Consider the following 16174-nt stretch of genomic DNA (forward strand, 5'->3'; position numbering starts at 1 on the left):
TGAAAGGAGTTCAGGAGAAAAAGCCTGTGGGCCATACTCCACAGTCTGCTTTGTCAGACTTTTCTGCCAGTGTTGTGGCCCAGCACAAATATGCTGTCTTCCTGGCCTGTTCTCTTCCTTTTGCCTCTTACTGGCCTTGTTCTACCGTGGTGCTGTCTCTGAGCAGCCGAGGCACAGTTTCCTCTTCCTGCTGAGTTCTCATCTGACTAGTGAGATACTGTTTGTAAAATTATTTCCAGACCCAAGAGATACCGTTTGTTCTAGAAGCCCATCCTAGTTATAGGCTTGCTTTCAGCTGATGTTTCCTTTTCCGATTTGTTTTGAGTGTCTAAGAAAACTACTATAAAACAAGTTAAGCAAAATTTTACCTAAAATAAAGTTTTTCTTTTCCTATTCTTTTAAAAGAATGTTGGTATTCTTTCCTATTTTCTTCCCCTCTTTTATCGGTAGGACAGTGAATTCTAAACTCCTGGTTCACATATTGGCCAGCTGTAGGAGAACCTCTCATCAGTTTGGCATCAAGGTTCCTGTTCCTGGTGAAATCCTAGGTCAGTTCATTTCCAAAAAGAGCTGCAGTAATTGATTTTTACAGGTTTGCTGCGTGCATTCCTGCCTTAGGAATGTTCCTCTGGATGTCGAGTCCAAGCCAGATCAGCAAGTCCCTGAGTGGCAGCAATTACTGATCTGTCTTTTCAGAGATACAAAGGGGAAACAACACTGATGATTGAAGTAGGACCTTGAGCCCTGCTCCTCCCAGTAAACTACTCTGAAAAGGGTCCTGCTGTATCTTGGGCAGTCACCTGATGTCAGCACAGAACCATCATGGCAGGGGAGCCAAAGAAAGTATCACCCTTCTGGCTGTCCCAGCAGCATGTCTCGTGTGAGACATTGTTCTGCCAGTAGAAAAAAACATAGTTGGGCCAAAGGAAGGGTGCTGCAGCAACAGAGGAATAGTGGTGCTGCAGGGCTGGCCAAGCACCCCTTCTCTCCCTTAAAGAAACTTTTGTTTCTGCAGGCTGACACATGCTGACAGTACCTGGCAGTCCAGCGCCAGCCGTGTGCAGCTGCCACAGCCCAGCCTTTGTTCCATCCTGGGCAGGGGTGCTGCTGTCGCCAAGCAGGGCCCGGGGCGCTGGCTCCGAGGGGCTGACAGGCCAGGGGGGTGGCCGTGTGCCACCCCACTCACAGCACGCGGTTCAGCCGAGAGCATGTGTGCTGGTCTGATTTCTCTCTGAATTAAGTGGGAGAACCATGTTGGGTTTTGGTGTGCATGCATGTGTACAGTGATTCAATGTTTCTGGAATGGGCTTGTCTATATGGTTATGCTCCTGTATCCTTCTGAGAACCAGTTGCTGCAATTGGAGAAAGGGAATCCACCCAAGAGTGGGTCAGGAGCAAAGCTCTGGAGGACTGCACTGCTTCACAAGGTCACAGAATTGTAGGTTGGAAGGGACCTCTTGAGATCATCTACTCTGATCCTACCTACTCAACAGGGTCAGCTACAGTGGGTTTCCCAGGACTGTGTCCCGTTGGGTTTTGAGCGTCTCCAAGGATGGAGACTCCAAAACCTCTCTGTACAATCTGTTCCAGTGTTTGACCACCCTCATGGTAAAAAAGTGTTTTTTTTTGTGTTCAGACGGAGTTGCATGTGTCTCAGTTTGTGCCCATTGCCTCTTATCCTGTCACTGGGCACTACTAAGAGGAGCCTGGCTCCATCTTCTTCATTCCCTACCATCAGGTATTTATAAATATTGATAAGTTCCCCATCCTGCCTCTTCCTCCCCCCCTATTCTTTTCCAGCCTAAACAGTCTTATTGTTCTCAGCCTCTCATACAAAAACACTTCAATCCCTTAATCATCTTCGTGGCCCTTCATGAGACTCAGTACTTCGCCATTCTTACCATCCATCTGCCAGCAGCTGCTGGCTTCACAGCTTGAGCTCTTCTATTTCTTTCAAGCATGAAGGGGACTGCCCCTCTGTGGGATGGGAGGATGTGAGCAGACTGCTAACCAGCCATGCTTTGTTTACCAGTCTCAGCAGTGACAGCTCAGCTGCTTGGGTTTGAATGACAGAAATGGCAGAAAGCAGCAGTATTTTAATGCCTGTTAGTCCTGCAGACGGGCCCCTTTCCCTCTACGACTGGCATTGTCCATTACAGAGCCCTTAGGCTGGCATTGCCTCTGCAGCACCTTGGTACCTGGTGCCACGTGTTGGCACCAGTGACTACTCTCTGGGCCTGACAAGCACGAGAAAGAGACTACTGGCCTTGGTTCTCTACACCAAGTTGTGTTCTCCAAGTGATGTGGATAACAACTGCCAAAAAGGTCTCTATAAGCAGGAAGGTGGTAAAAGTTGAAGCCTGGGGAATGGGATTGTTTAGGTTTCCATTTTTCAACCGTAGGTCTGGGACAGAGTGGAGTAGATTGCTTCTGCACTGAGCAGCATGAGTGGAGGCCCTGGTGTGGGGTGAGCTGTGCAAAAACATCACAATGCAATCAGTGAGGAAACCAGGTACTCTTTGTGTTCACTGATGGGATCTAAGCAATGCCAAAGTATCATCAGTGCCTTTACAGTTACTCTTACTTTAAGATAAGAGTACGATGAGTGGATGAGTGTTTTTTTTGGCTGCAGTGCATGCCCCAGACACTTCCTGGGCCCTTCTCATATGCTCCACCTGCCACCCCCCATACCACTCGCCATGGGCTCACTTGCAGAATCCCTTCTTTGTGCAGGGGCTTGTTTTCCAGTCTGGCAGAAATGCCTCTGAGCTGAGTGCAGACATTTCTGTTGCACAGTGATTGGTTTTGTTTCAGTCTGGAGGGACCATTTCAGACAAACTGAAAAAAATACAAGTTCACAAAGCAGCTAGAGAAGCAGAATATAAAAAATTCCGCTCAGAGCTTAAAGCCTCTCTCATTTTGGTCTGAAAGATGCATTCAGGGCATTTCTAGCTGGTTTATACTTAATTGCTGGCAGTAAAACATCCCAGTAAACTGAGTTTGGTTAAAGCTGTGCTAAATATTTGCCTTCCTCTGAATTCTTTCGTTTTGTGTCCTTTTGGTACCTTTCTTTGAAACACCAGTTTCATCATGTTCTTTTAGAAGGATTGCGATCTGCCCAGAAAGAGATGATGGGAAGCTGTGGACTAAAGAGGGTGGGAAGAACAACACTGACAGAGAGCAGTAGATGTATGGAAGATGAAGGATTAAAACTATCTGAGAAGCTAAACCCTATGAATTATACATTTCAACAGTTAAGTTCTAAGTGTCTGGCTTGTAGAGTGGATGTAATATCCAGAGAGAGGTATTTGCAAAGGCCATAATCCAAAAAACTGTATACCACCTGCAATGTCACAGGAAATTCTGCAAGGAGGGTCCTTTACATAATCCCACTTCACAGAGTTGTTTGACAAAGGTACAAAAAGATATCTCTAACCTTTCATTTCAGGATAGCAGGCGCTTACTACCGTTCTTTCTAAAAAAAATGAATAGGGCCCAGGCATTATGTCAATATTTTGTGAAATTTCCATGTAATGCCCACATCAAGTTGAGCACACAAAGTGTTGTTTTACACTACTAGGCGCTTGTTTGCTCTTTGGCTCTTCCCTTTCTGCCTACATACAGAGCAGATTCTCATCTGGGTGCCTGTTTGTGACTCTCACAGAAGGAAGACAGAAGAGCAAGCATTCTAGATAGCTCCCATAGCAGCAGTTCACATCTAGGAGTGCAGGTTTAAAGAAAAAAAAATTACTAAGGAAAAAAAAGCTCACTTAGAATGACAAGAGTTTTGGTATCGGTGCTGCATGACAATAGTGAAGGGTGACTTGTCACCGAGCTTCTTGGCACCAACTGGCTTACAAAGGCCTGTGATGACTAAGGCTTGGACAGTATCCATATATACCTCTTCATGGTCGCTGCAGTGACGGAAGATACTTCTGTCTGGATGGGATAATCAGTCTGTGCCAGTCTGTGTGGGGCACAGCTGTCTGGCACAAGCAGGCATCTTGATACGTCTGGCACCATGGACTTCAGAACATGTTGAGTTCAGTTGCAGAGAGTGCTGATCCAGAGCTAGGATTTTTTCCTTGTTACCAGAAAGGGCTTGCTTTGGTCTGTCAGACCCAATTAATAAATTGGGTCTAGAACGTAAGTTGAAGCCTTGCAATCAAAGCCATGCTGAACTGGAATTTTAGAAGCTAAAACATTAGTAGACAAGACCCTTTCTTACCAACTTCTCCCTTCTCGTTTATTTTCTTGCTTCTCCCCAGGCCAAAGAACCCTCCATCACCGGAGTGATACCCTGGAGACAGTGATCCTGGTAAATCCCAATGTGGACAGCATCGTGTCTGAGGTAAGGACACTGTGTTTTCTCCACATCAGATCTCTGGCCTGTGCTTGACTTAGAGAGCCATGATTATCACACTTCGCACCTTCTTGACCACGCTGCTGGTCTGCTTCAAGGTGTGGTGAGGTTACTAAGCATTCTGGTCATGCCAGTAAGATATACGCTATAACCAGTATTATTTGGCACAATTTACTGCTAGACAAAGAAAGACACAAGAATGTATGGTTCCTTGTGTGCCAGCCCTATGGCAATTAGCTGCTTCCTGGAAGAATTAGTGCCTATTGCTTGATATTAACTATTTCTCAGGAGCTTGTAGAGCTTCCTAGCAAACATTTTCTCTTAAAACTAGCCTACTTTCCTAATGTGAATTATGATGTAATGTGGAGCTGTGTCAGGCAGGCAGTTGCATCGTCTTCCCTTTTCAGAAACCTACTCTCCTGTATATAGAAAACTTACATTTTGGCTATTTGTAAATGAGTAAATATCACCTGGAAGTTTTTGACTGTCCATGTGGTTGTGTTTCTGGGTACTGGTGAAGAATATAGATAACTTTTTGACTGCAAATCAAATTAAGGACAACACTGTCTCATGGCAACAGGTTCACTCACTGTTGTGTGATTCATCAGCCCACAAACTACTGATCTTCTGTGGTCAGAGCTCAGACCAGGAAGGAGACTTGATCCTGCAGACGGGGACCTTCACTTACCAGAAGTTTGCAGAGATACTTTCAGACCCAGAGGTGAGCATGAGCAGTAAGCCAGGATGTCTCTTCCTGTTCCCAAAGTGCATGACAGAGCACTGGAACAGGTTGCCCAGAGCATCTGTGGATGTCCCATCATTGGAAGTGTTCAAAGTTGGGTTCAATGGGGCTTTCAGCAACCTGATCTGGTGATGTCCCATGTCCATGGCAGGGAAGTTGGGCTGGATGTTCTTTAAGGTTCCTTCCCACCTCAACCATTCTATGACTCTATGAACTCCAGCAAAATAATTGCACATTGTAAATAACTCATGGTGTAGTCGTGGGCATCTTGCTTTAATTCCCTGGCTTAAGTTTTCCAAAACGAAAGGCATGGGTGATGCCACCTTTAAGTGCACAGCTTGAGACATCCCTCCAGACCAACTCTGCAGTGGGCAGACGCTTAAAATTTCTTAATGCAGGTTTTAAAATATGTGCAGGTGACTTAAAAATAACGTCCAATGGAGGTCATTGTCAACCTAGTAAATGTAGGTATTTCTCTTCATTTCACAATCCGTCTAGTGAGCATAAGCTGTTCTTAAGGTTCAGTGTGTTCATTGGGGGGGGTGTATAACTACATACAGAAAAAAAGTGACAGAGAAAGCCTTGAATTCATTGCATAAAGATGACACGGGAATGACTAAATGATGAATAAGTAACTACAAATGTAGTTATTTAATCGTACAATTGCAAAATCATTCAGGTTGGAAGGGAACTTGAGAGGTTTGTAGTCCAACCTCTTGCTTAAAGTGGGTTCAGCAATAAATTTAGACATGATTGCTCAGGACTTTGTCCAGTATGGTCCTGAAGACTGTATAGGATGTCTCTTAACCTTGGATCTCTTGCTTATTATCTTGGCTAGCTTTACTGTAGCTTTCCTCAGAGGCCTTAAGCTTTCTTACTACTGGAGCTCACTGCAAACACATATAGGCTTCTTCAGGTTTTGATAAGCCCAGCTTCCACTGGTGATTGTGTGATAGACGTTTAGAATGCCTCCACTGGATTGAATGTGCAGTTGCTGCAGGAATGGTTCATTGATTAGTTTGACCATGGGTAACATTGCTGCTGTAATTACATCAGGAAATCTGAATGCCTTCAGTTATTTTAGGTTGATTGTTTGAGAATATAATGCAAAGGAGGAATGTTCCAACCTCATTCCAGATTCTTAGGAAGTTGGAGTTGTAATGCTTCTTTGCTCAGGATATTTTTTGCACAGCTCTAAGGAGCCTTGAAAGTGATATCTACCTTAGCTCTACTTACTAATCATGTATCACGTCCCCAGCCCCATCGGAGATGGAGTCCTGACTTTTTAAAACAGGCTTCAAGAAAGAAAATGAACCTGAATAGAAGAGAAAGTCTCATGGCACTGAAACTGCACAAAGTACCATATGATTGTTCAGTAGCCAATAAGTGAGGATAAGTTCTGACAGTGATGCCTAACATTGAAAAGGGTATTTCAGGATTAGAATTCACAAATCAAAAAGAAACTGCTTGGGTTTTTGAACCCAAGCCAGAGACTGATATCCCAGGTTGAATAAGAAGAAGTAAAGAAAGAGGACAAGGTGGCTGCTGCTTTTGTTCTCTTTCCTGAGGTATTGTCACCATGCAGCCCAAACAGTCAGGAAACATAAAAACCCATCAACATGAAGAATTTTAAAAGAGAGCAGAGCATGGCTGCATGCATTTATTTGTGATGGGCTTTTGGAGTATTTCATCTATCCTCAGCATTTCCTCTCAGTAAAATGCTCATGGAGTCTTTGCAGTATTTCTGCATTGACTGGCTATTTTTTAAAGAGCTGAATTGGTCTCAGAGCTCTGTTTGACCTTTATTTGTCTGTGCCTGTCTCAATAGGTCACCCAGATTCTTAGCAACACTGATTCAGATATCAAGGCGTCCCTTACTGTATCGTGTTTGGGAGAAGGAGACTGGAGCAACCTTGGGCATCCTCGATTTCAGGATATTATTAATCTGAAACTGAATCCTGATCCAGTTTTGCCAGAAATGGATGGGGTGTCTGAGTTTGCAGAATATGTCTCTGAAACAGTTGACGTGCCATCTCCATTTGATCTCCTGGAACCACCCACCTCAGGGGGCTTTTTGAAGCTTTCTAAACCCTGCTGCTACATATTCCCTGGTGGAAGAGGTGATTCTGCTCTCTTTGCTGTCAATGGGTTTAACATCCTTGTAGATGGTGGCTCTGACAGGAAATCTTGTTTCTGGAAGCTGGTAAGGCACCTGGATAGGATTGACTCTATTCTTCTGACCCACATTGGTGCAGACAACCTACCTGGCATCAATGGGCTGCTGCAGAGGAAAGTTGCTGAACAAGAGGAGGAACAATCCCAGGGCTCTACCAACTACAGTGACTGGATGAAGAACCTAATTTCTCCCGAGCTGGGGGTGGTATTTTTTAATGTTCCTGAAAAACTGAAGATGCCTGAATCATCCATGAAAGTAAAGAGGAGCATTGAAGAAGCTTGTCTGACACTGCAGTATCTCAACAGACTTGGCATTAAATCAGAGCCTCTATACAGGGTAGTGAGCAGTACCATTGAACCTATCACGCTTTTCCACAAAATGGGAGTGGGTAAGCTGGACATGTATATACTGAATCCTGTCAAGGACAGTAAAGAAATGCAGTTTCTAATGCAGAAATGGGCTGGTAATAGTAAAGCAAAGACTGGCATAATTCTCGCAAGTGGGAAAGAAGGTGAAATTTCTGTTCCCTATCTCACATCCATCACAGCCCTAGTGGTGTGGCTGCCAGCTAGCCCAACAGAGAAAATTGTAAGGGTTTTGTTTCCTGGAAATGCACCTCAAAATAAAATACTGGAAGGTCTTGAGAAACTCAAGCACCTGGATTTTCTGAGGTACCCAGTGGCTACTCAGAAAGATATCACTTCTGGAATACCTCCACCTGTGCTGAAGCAGACCAAAATTAAACAAAGAACTGACAGTAAAGAGAGTCTTAAATCTTCTCCCAAGCCATCTGTGACAAAGCAAGCTAAGAAAGAAGAGGCAGTTGAGGAGGGGAATAAGGAGGTAAAACCAGAAGTCATAAAGGATGCTAAAACTGAGAAAAAGGTTAAAGAACACTCTGAGAAGATTCCTGAGAAACCTGTTAAACATGAAAAGATAAAGACAGAATCAAGTGATGTTCTCAAAGCTGAGAAAAGAAAACTAACAAAAGACAAAGTAGGCAAAAAGCATCTCAAAGAGAAAGTATCCAAACTGGAGGAGAAGAAAGACAAAGAAAAGAAAGAGATTAAGAAGGAGAAAAAGGACTTAAAAAAAGATGATGGAAAGAAAGAGGAAAAAAAAGATTCAAAGAAAGAGGATAAAAAGAAAGAAATCAAGCCAGAGCCCAAAAAAATGTCTAAACCAGACTTAAAACCATTTACTCCAGAGGTAAGAAAAACGTTATACAAGGCAAAAGTTCCAGGCAGAATCAAAACTGAGAAGATCAAAATCAAACCTGAAAAGGAAGTACCTACTGACCTGAGGACATCACCAATGGAGAAGATGCCAGTAGAGGTGGAACCAGGAGAGACTTCCATAGCTGAACAGAGGTTAGTCCTGTCTTCACCAGAAGATCTTACAAAGGACTTTGAGGAGCTGAAGAATGAAGAGAAAGGGGACTTGCAGGGGGCTCAAGAAATTTCTGATATAGAAGTAAGTGATAAGGTTATGAGAGTACCTGAAACAGAGATGAAAGAGTCCAGTGACGTGACATCTCAGAATCACCTTGAAGTGGATCCGATTTTGAAAACAAACATTCCTGATCAGAGAACAACTACTATTGATTTGGAAAAAGAATCCCCAGCAGAGGAAAAAGCAGTCCATCATCTAGAACCAAGAGCAGGTCAAGCTGAAAAAATAGAGGATGAAGGAAGAACATTAGATGAAAATCTTGAGATGAGATACTGCAAGAGAAAAGCTGAGCAGTACATGGAAGTTCAGCTGTTGCCAGACAGAGAACAGGTACCAATACACAGTGACCTTGTAGCAAAAGCTGTTTGGTCACCAGCATTCAGAGATGAAGACAAGGAAGAAGAGGAAAAAATCTCTTTGGACAGAAAACAGAGGGAAGCAGAAACAAAGACCTGTGAAAAGTATACTGAGGGGACAGAGGCACAGGAGGAGGGTGAGAGGGAAAAGAGAGAGGATGTGGTAGAAAAGGCAGAACTGGAAGAAAAGGAAGAACAGCAAATGAAGGCAGAGCAAATGAAGGTGGAAAAGAGTAAAGATTTCTATGAACTGAAGCAGGATGAGAGGGAGGACAAAATATTTACCGTTAAAGAAAATGAAAAAGAATTTAGTGACATGGGTGAGAAAAGCAAGTTACTTGGAAAGGAGGTAACAAAGGAAGAGTCGTATCTGAGCAGTCTGCCAGTCCCAGCAGGAGCAACAGCAGAACATGTTTCATATATCCAAGATGAAACTATCCCAGGATATTCAGAAACAGAGCAGACGATTTCTGATGAAGAAATACATGATGAACAGGAAGAGAGGATCCCACACTTGAAGTATGATGTCAATGCATATGACATTTCTGTTCCTGACCACCCAGGCTCTTTTGAAGCAATACACGGAATACAGGCCATGCCTACTGCAGACCTTGCAGCCAAGGGCTATGCTGGCCAGGAGTCTGAAATCCTGGCATATCCTACAAACATAGTGGCAGCTCCGCTAGCCGAGGAAGAACATATTTCTTCTGCTACCTCCATTACAGAATGTGATAAGCTTTCGTCTTTTGCAACTTCAGTAGCAGAAGATCAGTCAGTTGCATCTATAACAGCACCACAAACAGAAGAGACTGGGAAAAGCTCTTTACTTCTAGACACAGTAAACAGCATGCCTTCCTCTCGGACTGAAGCAACCCAAGGTCTTGACTATGTTCCCTCTGCTGGCACAATCTCTCCCACATCATCCTTGGAGGAAGACAAATGTTTTAAATCTCCGCCTCCTGAAGATTTCCATGCACTAGCAGAAGGAGAGAGAAAACTGGAAGCTCAAAAAAAGGATCTTGATGAAGAGGCAGAAGAGGAGGAGGAAGAAGAAGATGGGACTCCAAATATTGAAATGCCTGAGAAACTCAGAGGCCATTACAGTGCCCCACTCTTTGCTCATCAAGAATGCACTGATAATATGTTAATCAGTGTCCCCACAGAAGTGACGCATACTTCCGGTTTGCCTTTATCCACTGAAGAAACACCGTTTTCCCAGGTTGACTCTGCAGAGGCTGAAGAACGATGCATGAGTCCTGATGATAGTACAGTCAAAATGGCATCTCCCACCCAATCTGGTCCCACTAGTGCAGGACACACACCTTTCCACCAGTCTCCAGTGGAGGAAAAGCTAGAAACAGTAGATTCAGAGATATTTGAAAAAGAAGAAGATGCTGCCACTAAGAAATCGGAAGATCGAACTTCTGTTGTAAAGGTAACCAAGCATGAACCTCTCAGAGATGATGAGGTGTCTGCATCTAAGTATAGATATGAAAAAGAAGTGTCTGGACCTGTACTGCATAAGCTGGACGCAGGCAGTGATGTGCAGGTATCTCCTGGGGAGGAGGTGCAGGAAGCACCAGTGAGGAAGGAAGAGCTGCCCTGGCTCTCCTACCACAAGCAGGACACAGTGGTGATAGGGGAGGAGGAGGAGCTTCCTGTACTACCGCATCCCAGCACAGATGTGTTTCTGGAGCCTGAAAAAGAGCTAGAAACTAAATCCATGGCAGAAAGTTTAATGGGATTTTCAAAACACTTGTCCTTTGAGCCATACTCTACCACAGAAACATCTCTGGGAAGTGTGGCTCCTCCATGGTTCACAAACCAAAGTAAATCTGAAAGTGAGAAAACCTCACAATTTTCTCCAGATGATACTAAATCACTTTCTCTTACAGAAGAAAATCTTGCTAAAGAAAAATCCCCAGATATTTCTGTTAAGGGGATGGCTACTGAAGAAGGAAAACTACTCTATTTCACAGAAGACACCTCAGAAGAAGAAAAATCTTCTCAGGTTTCAGTTAAAGACATTTCTCCAGAAGAAACCAAATCTATTTCTCTCACTGAGAGTCCCAGCAAGGACATCTCTTCAGACATTTTTGTTAAAGGCATTTCTCCAGAAGACATCAAATCTCTTAGTTTCACAGAAGAAATACCTGTGAAAGAAAAAACTCTGTCTGACTTTACTGACAAATTCCCATCAGAAGCTGTTGGATCTATGGATTTCACAGAGCAGAGCCCAGATACATATGAAAAATCACCAAACATTTCTACCAAAGTGCTCACAGAAGAAGTGGCAAAATCTTTTTCTTGCCTAGAAAATATCCCGGTTAAAGATGCATCACCCAGAGATACTTCAACTGAAGAAATGTCTCCCGATGATAGCAGTTTATTTTCTGTAACAGAAAAAGCCACATCTAAGGAAAAAACTGCAGGCTTCTCTCAGGAAGTATCTCCAGATGTGAAGGGCTTATACTTTACAGAATTTAGCCCAGTCGAGGATAAAACATCATCACATGTTTCTGCTGAAGATGTAAAATCTTGCAGGTTCAAGGAAGCTAAAGAAGAAAAATCTCCAGAAATGGACGACTTTTACATGAAAGATTTAAGTTATGAGAAGAAAGTGTGGTTTCCAGAAGAAGTGGAAGAGATTTCTGTTCAGGGAAGGCGGCAGATATATGATAAAGAGAGAGAGAGCACATTCTTGGATGAGGTACCAGAATATGAAAAATCCCCTCCTAAAATGGGAGAAGCGGAGATCCCATCTCCTGTAATACCTGGCAGTCATACCTGGAGAAGAGTAGAAAGTGAAGCATGGGGCTCTGCTTATGAGTGTCTTCAGGAAGGAAGAGACACTGGAAGAGCAGGGCAGTTATCCAGTGAGGAGGATGAGGATCTCTGTCATGCCAAAGACAAACCTGTGTTACTGCAAGGAGAAGCAGAATGTTTAAAAGTGGAATCACGTGATTACAAAGAAGAGACACTGAAGATTGCCAAAACTACAGCAGAAACAAAGATCGTTAACATAGCTCCTGCTGACGTCACTTTCCCAGACAGTTCTCATTTGTCTTCTCAGTATGTCTCTGGTGAGGAAAATCAGGCCAAACCATTAACTGGAAACAAAGAAAGGCAAGAATTGATGTTGACATCCAAACAAGATTACTCCTATTTAGATGAGGAGGAGGAAGCTGTCCTGGATATCTATGCAAAGTCAATAGACCAAGCACCGAAAGCATCTCCCCTGCCAGTAACAGCTAGCCCTCTGGAAAAGCAGACTGGCACAACGCTAGAAACAGAGAGGTCTTACAAGATAGATCTGTGCAAGGCACTGCAACAGGAGGAAGTTCCATTGAAGGACACAGAAAAGAAAACAGATGTTAGTGGTTTGTCTCAGGAAATGGACTGTAAATACAAGACAGATAGAAAGCAAGAGGATGACTACAAATCCACCGAGGCTCATTATGACTCTACAGGAGGCAAAGAGCAGGTGGCAGCAGCATCTGCTCTGTTCCAATCTACAAGACCAGCAGAATCTGAATATGTAGCAGCATCCCCAGAAGAAAGTGCTGCAGGGTCAGGGCAGCATGCACGCTCCCCTCTAGGAGAAGTCCCTCCTCAGAAAAGCAGTGCTGCCAGTGGCCATTCTGAGGCTGTGGGTTCTGTGAGCCGAGTGGCATATCTTCCTGAGTCCTACTCCAGGAGCCCTGTGGACCCTTGTTCCTATGAGGAAGGGGTCTGCAGAACCAGAGGTGATGACAATTCCATGAGACAAGAGCAAGAAGAAAGAGAACCAACACCCTATCCTGATGAAAGAAGTTTCAAGTATGCTGACATCTATGAGAAGATAATTGTGTCTGGAGTTGGACTCTCCCCCTTCACATCCAAGGATGCAGACATCTCAGGTCACACGGACAAGGTGCTAACAACAGCACCGAGCTCTCAGAAAGATCAAGGTTTTCATGTCTCTGCAAAGGAAGAAGAGTCCTGCCTTTATACCTCTGCTGAGAAGGAGTTGTCATCTCCAGCATCCCCTAAAGATAAAGCAGATGCAGCCTTCGAGTATACAGACATCCATAAGAGATACTTGCCCTTGTCTGAAACAGATAAGCCTCAGATATCTGAGGGACAGGAAGAACTGAATGTGTCCTGTGCTTTGCCAGAAGAAGTGGACTCTGAACATCATCCATCATCTGCAAGCACAGCATTTATCTCTCCCACTGACATATTTTATCAAGAAAAATCAGCTACCTATATTGGTGCCACTTGTCCAGATGAGAACATCGTTTTGTCTGGCCAGGAGCAGATACCTCTGTCCCTGAAATCTGAAAGCCAAAATCTCAAAGATACATACTATGACAAAGCAGGGCAAGGGGAAGAAAGCATGAGTGACTCAGAGTTAGAGAAAGGTGCTACGGAGAGATCTGAAAAGGAGTCTAAACTGCATAGCCCTGACCAAGCTGCAGGCACAGTCTATGCACACATCTCAGCAATGGAGCAGTTCCATGTAACAGAACCACTTCTGCAAGGCAAGCATGAGGAGTCCAATTCACCCCCTTCTACTGCCTCTTCACCTTCTGATCCACTGTGGAAAGAGGAATATGGAATTAGGAAAACTGCATCAGCCACAACTGTGGGAACATATGTTGCTGGTTACAGTGACTTGCCAGACATAGGCAGAGATGAGCAGGCTTCAGAAATGTGCCATTTAAGCCAAGACTCTTTGCAAAAGAGAAAGGATGCTGAAAAATCCACAAAGGAATCACATTTCTGTGTAACAGATTATCCAAGTACAGAGGGTGTCTCAGAGTGCTATGAGCAAGCCATATACTTGAAATCTGCTTCTGAAAAACAGAAAGAGGAATACAAGAAGGTGCCAACAGGAGAAGGCAGAGTGATGGATATCTCTTCTGGATTTGAATGCTCCCTGCTAGGAAAGAGTGAAACATCTAGTGTGTTCAGACATGAACAAACCTCAGCAAGCCATTTAGGAGATATCGCTCTTCCTTTAAAGGTTTCTTGTGCTTTGTCCTCAGGCCAGGGGAAGAAAGATGAGTACTTGGAGGTTTCTGAGATCAGCTGCCGTAACTCATCTTTAACTAAATTCTCACCAGAGAGTCCATATGAAGAAGATAAACTGTTCTCCAAAGGTCTGGAAAGAGAGTCTGTGCCCCAACAGCCACTGAAGGATGACTCTTCCAGCCTGTCAGAGGAACCATCATCTGAAGCAACCACTCCTGTAATACCGACTACAGCAGAAAGTTTTTACTCCCATATGCTTTCTGCATACACAAGTGCAGGAGCAGAACCAAGTACCAAGAGTCTTTGGGATGCATCTCCAGAGATTCCAGATAAGGCTATGAAAACCCATACAGCTGAAACCAAAGACTTCCCATTTGCTGAAGAACGTGGTTCTGCATTCAGTAGCGGCATGAGTGACAGCATTTTGTCGTGCAGAAGGGAGTGTCAGAGTTCACAGCCCACACCATTCTCTGCAGAGAAACAACAGCAGCCCTGTGTAACTAGTCCAGAGCAGAAAGCACCATTTACAGAACAGCTGATGACATTAACATCTCTCCCTGATGTATTGACATCATTTCCTCATCATCAGCATGAAGATGAAACCACAGCCAATGGTCCAACAGAGGTGAGCACCAGTCTGCAAGCTTTCCAAAGCACATACCGTGCAGCAGAGACAAAAGATGAAAAAACATGCCCTGATTCTGACAGCAGTTTTTCTCCATGCACAGGCAAAGAGGACACAGAGAGGCAGAGCCGTCCTTCCTCTCTGATGTCCCCTGAACACAGTTTCCAGCCCTTTTTCCCAGATGTGCAAAGGGCTGGAAGAGCAGAGGACCATGGAGATGCTTCCCATGAGACGGAGCCACATTTAGAAGGCAGTTTTGACTGCAGACAGAAATTTTCCTCATGCGAATTCAAGCACAGGAAGGGAGAGCTATCGCCCTCCTTCATTAACCCAAGCCCTCATGAGCTCTCTGAAGATAGTGACCTCTCACAGGAGGAGGGTCATCCTTCAGTGCAAGGAAGACCACCCCACATGAGTAGTAGCCCTGTGCAAAGTGCCACAGTGGAGGAAACGCCTCCAACATCAGTGAGTGATTCTGGAACCTCCCAGTCAGACTCAGATGTTCCACCTGAGACAGAAGAATGTCCATCCATCACAGCAGATGCAAACATGGACTCAGATGAAGATGCTGATTTCCTCCCAGTAGATAAAGCTGTTGGAAATGCTCATCATGCCAGTTCTAGGTCCAGCCATGATCCTCAGCCTGTTCCAATGGTAGATCCCCACCCTCATCCTCCTCACCCTGATGTCTGCATGGTAGACCCTGATATGTTGGTAAATGAGCAAGGCATGAGCAGAACTGATAAAATTTCCAAGAAGGACTTGAAAGAAAAGAGCAAAAGTGTGAAGAAGCCTTTGAGTAAACCCAAATCTTCCTCTCCTGCCCGGAAATTAGAAGTGAAAGGGAAACGATCACCCACACCTGTGAAACAGCCATCGGACAAATCTCCAAAATCTGCCACTGCCAAAAAAGAAAAAGATGGAGGAGAGAAGCCCAAACCACGTAGTGTGCTTGTGCAGCCGCCTCACACAGAGGATGAATTGGCCCGGAGTAGTCACAGCAACCCTGGCAAGAACCTTGTTAATGGCATCAGAACAAACCCTGGTAAGAAAGTCTTCATTAAACATGCATTTTTCTCTTCAGGTTCAATAAAAAGAAAAAGCACTAAGTTAAATGTAGCAGAACAGAGTTTCCCAGTCAGGCATAACCAGTGAGAAAGTAGAGAGGTTGTCATGCAAGTCACATAAAAAGATCAAAGCCTTGAGGAAAACTCTGAATCTCTGTAGAGCTGAATCCAACCACGTCTGCAGAGAGTCCTGTGAGACCTAATTCAGAACTCAATAGACTAAGATTCAGTTCCACCTGGGGGCTACAGCTGTGGAGGGGCAGTAGGTATATAGAGTTGGGTGCTGTCAAAGAAATGCCAGCAACTGAAGGACAAAATACATGTGTGTTTAAGAAGTGGTGGTAACCTTTTGGCCTCTAAGTAGGGTAAGTGTATTG

General features: G+C 44.2%; 1 protein-coding gene across 3 annotated transcripts in view; it reads left to right on the forward strand.

The window, feature by feature from the left end:
• Window positions 1-16174, forward strand: part of MAP1A (microtubule associated protein 1A) — a 58536-nt gene that overhangs the window by 35778 nt on the left and 6584 nt on the right. For all 3 annotated transcript variants that reach the window (XM_048046300.2, XM_067003546.1, XM_067003545.1), the window contains 3 exons: window positions 4269-4351; window positions 4944-5084; window positions 6934-15775. In XM_048046300.2, the coding sequence (XP_047902257.2) occupies window positions 4269-4351; window positions 4944-5084; window positions 6934-15775 (9066 nt within the window). The remainder of the gene's footprint in view (window positions 1-4268; window positions 4352-4943; window positions 5085-6933; window positions 15776-16174) is intronic.

The sequence above is a fragment of the Anser cygnoides genome, chromosome 11 (assembly GCF_040182565.1).
Source record: "Anser cygnoides isolate HZ-2024a breed goose chromosome 11, Taihu_goose_T2T_genome, whole genome shotgun sequence".
In the NCBI taxonomy this organism is placed as follows: Eukaryota; Metazoa; Chordata; class Aves; order Anseriformes; family Anatidae; genus Anser; species Anser cygnoides.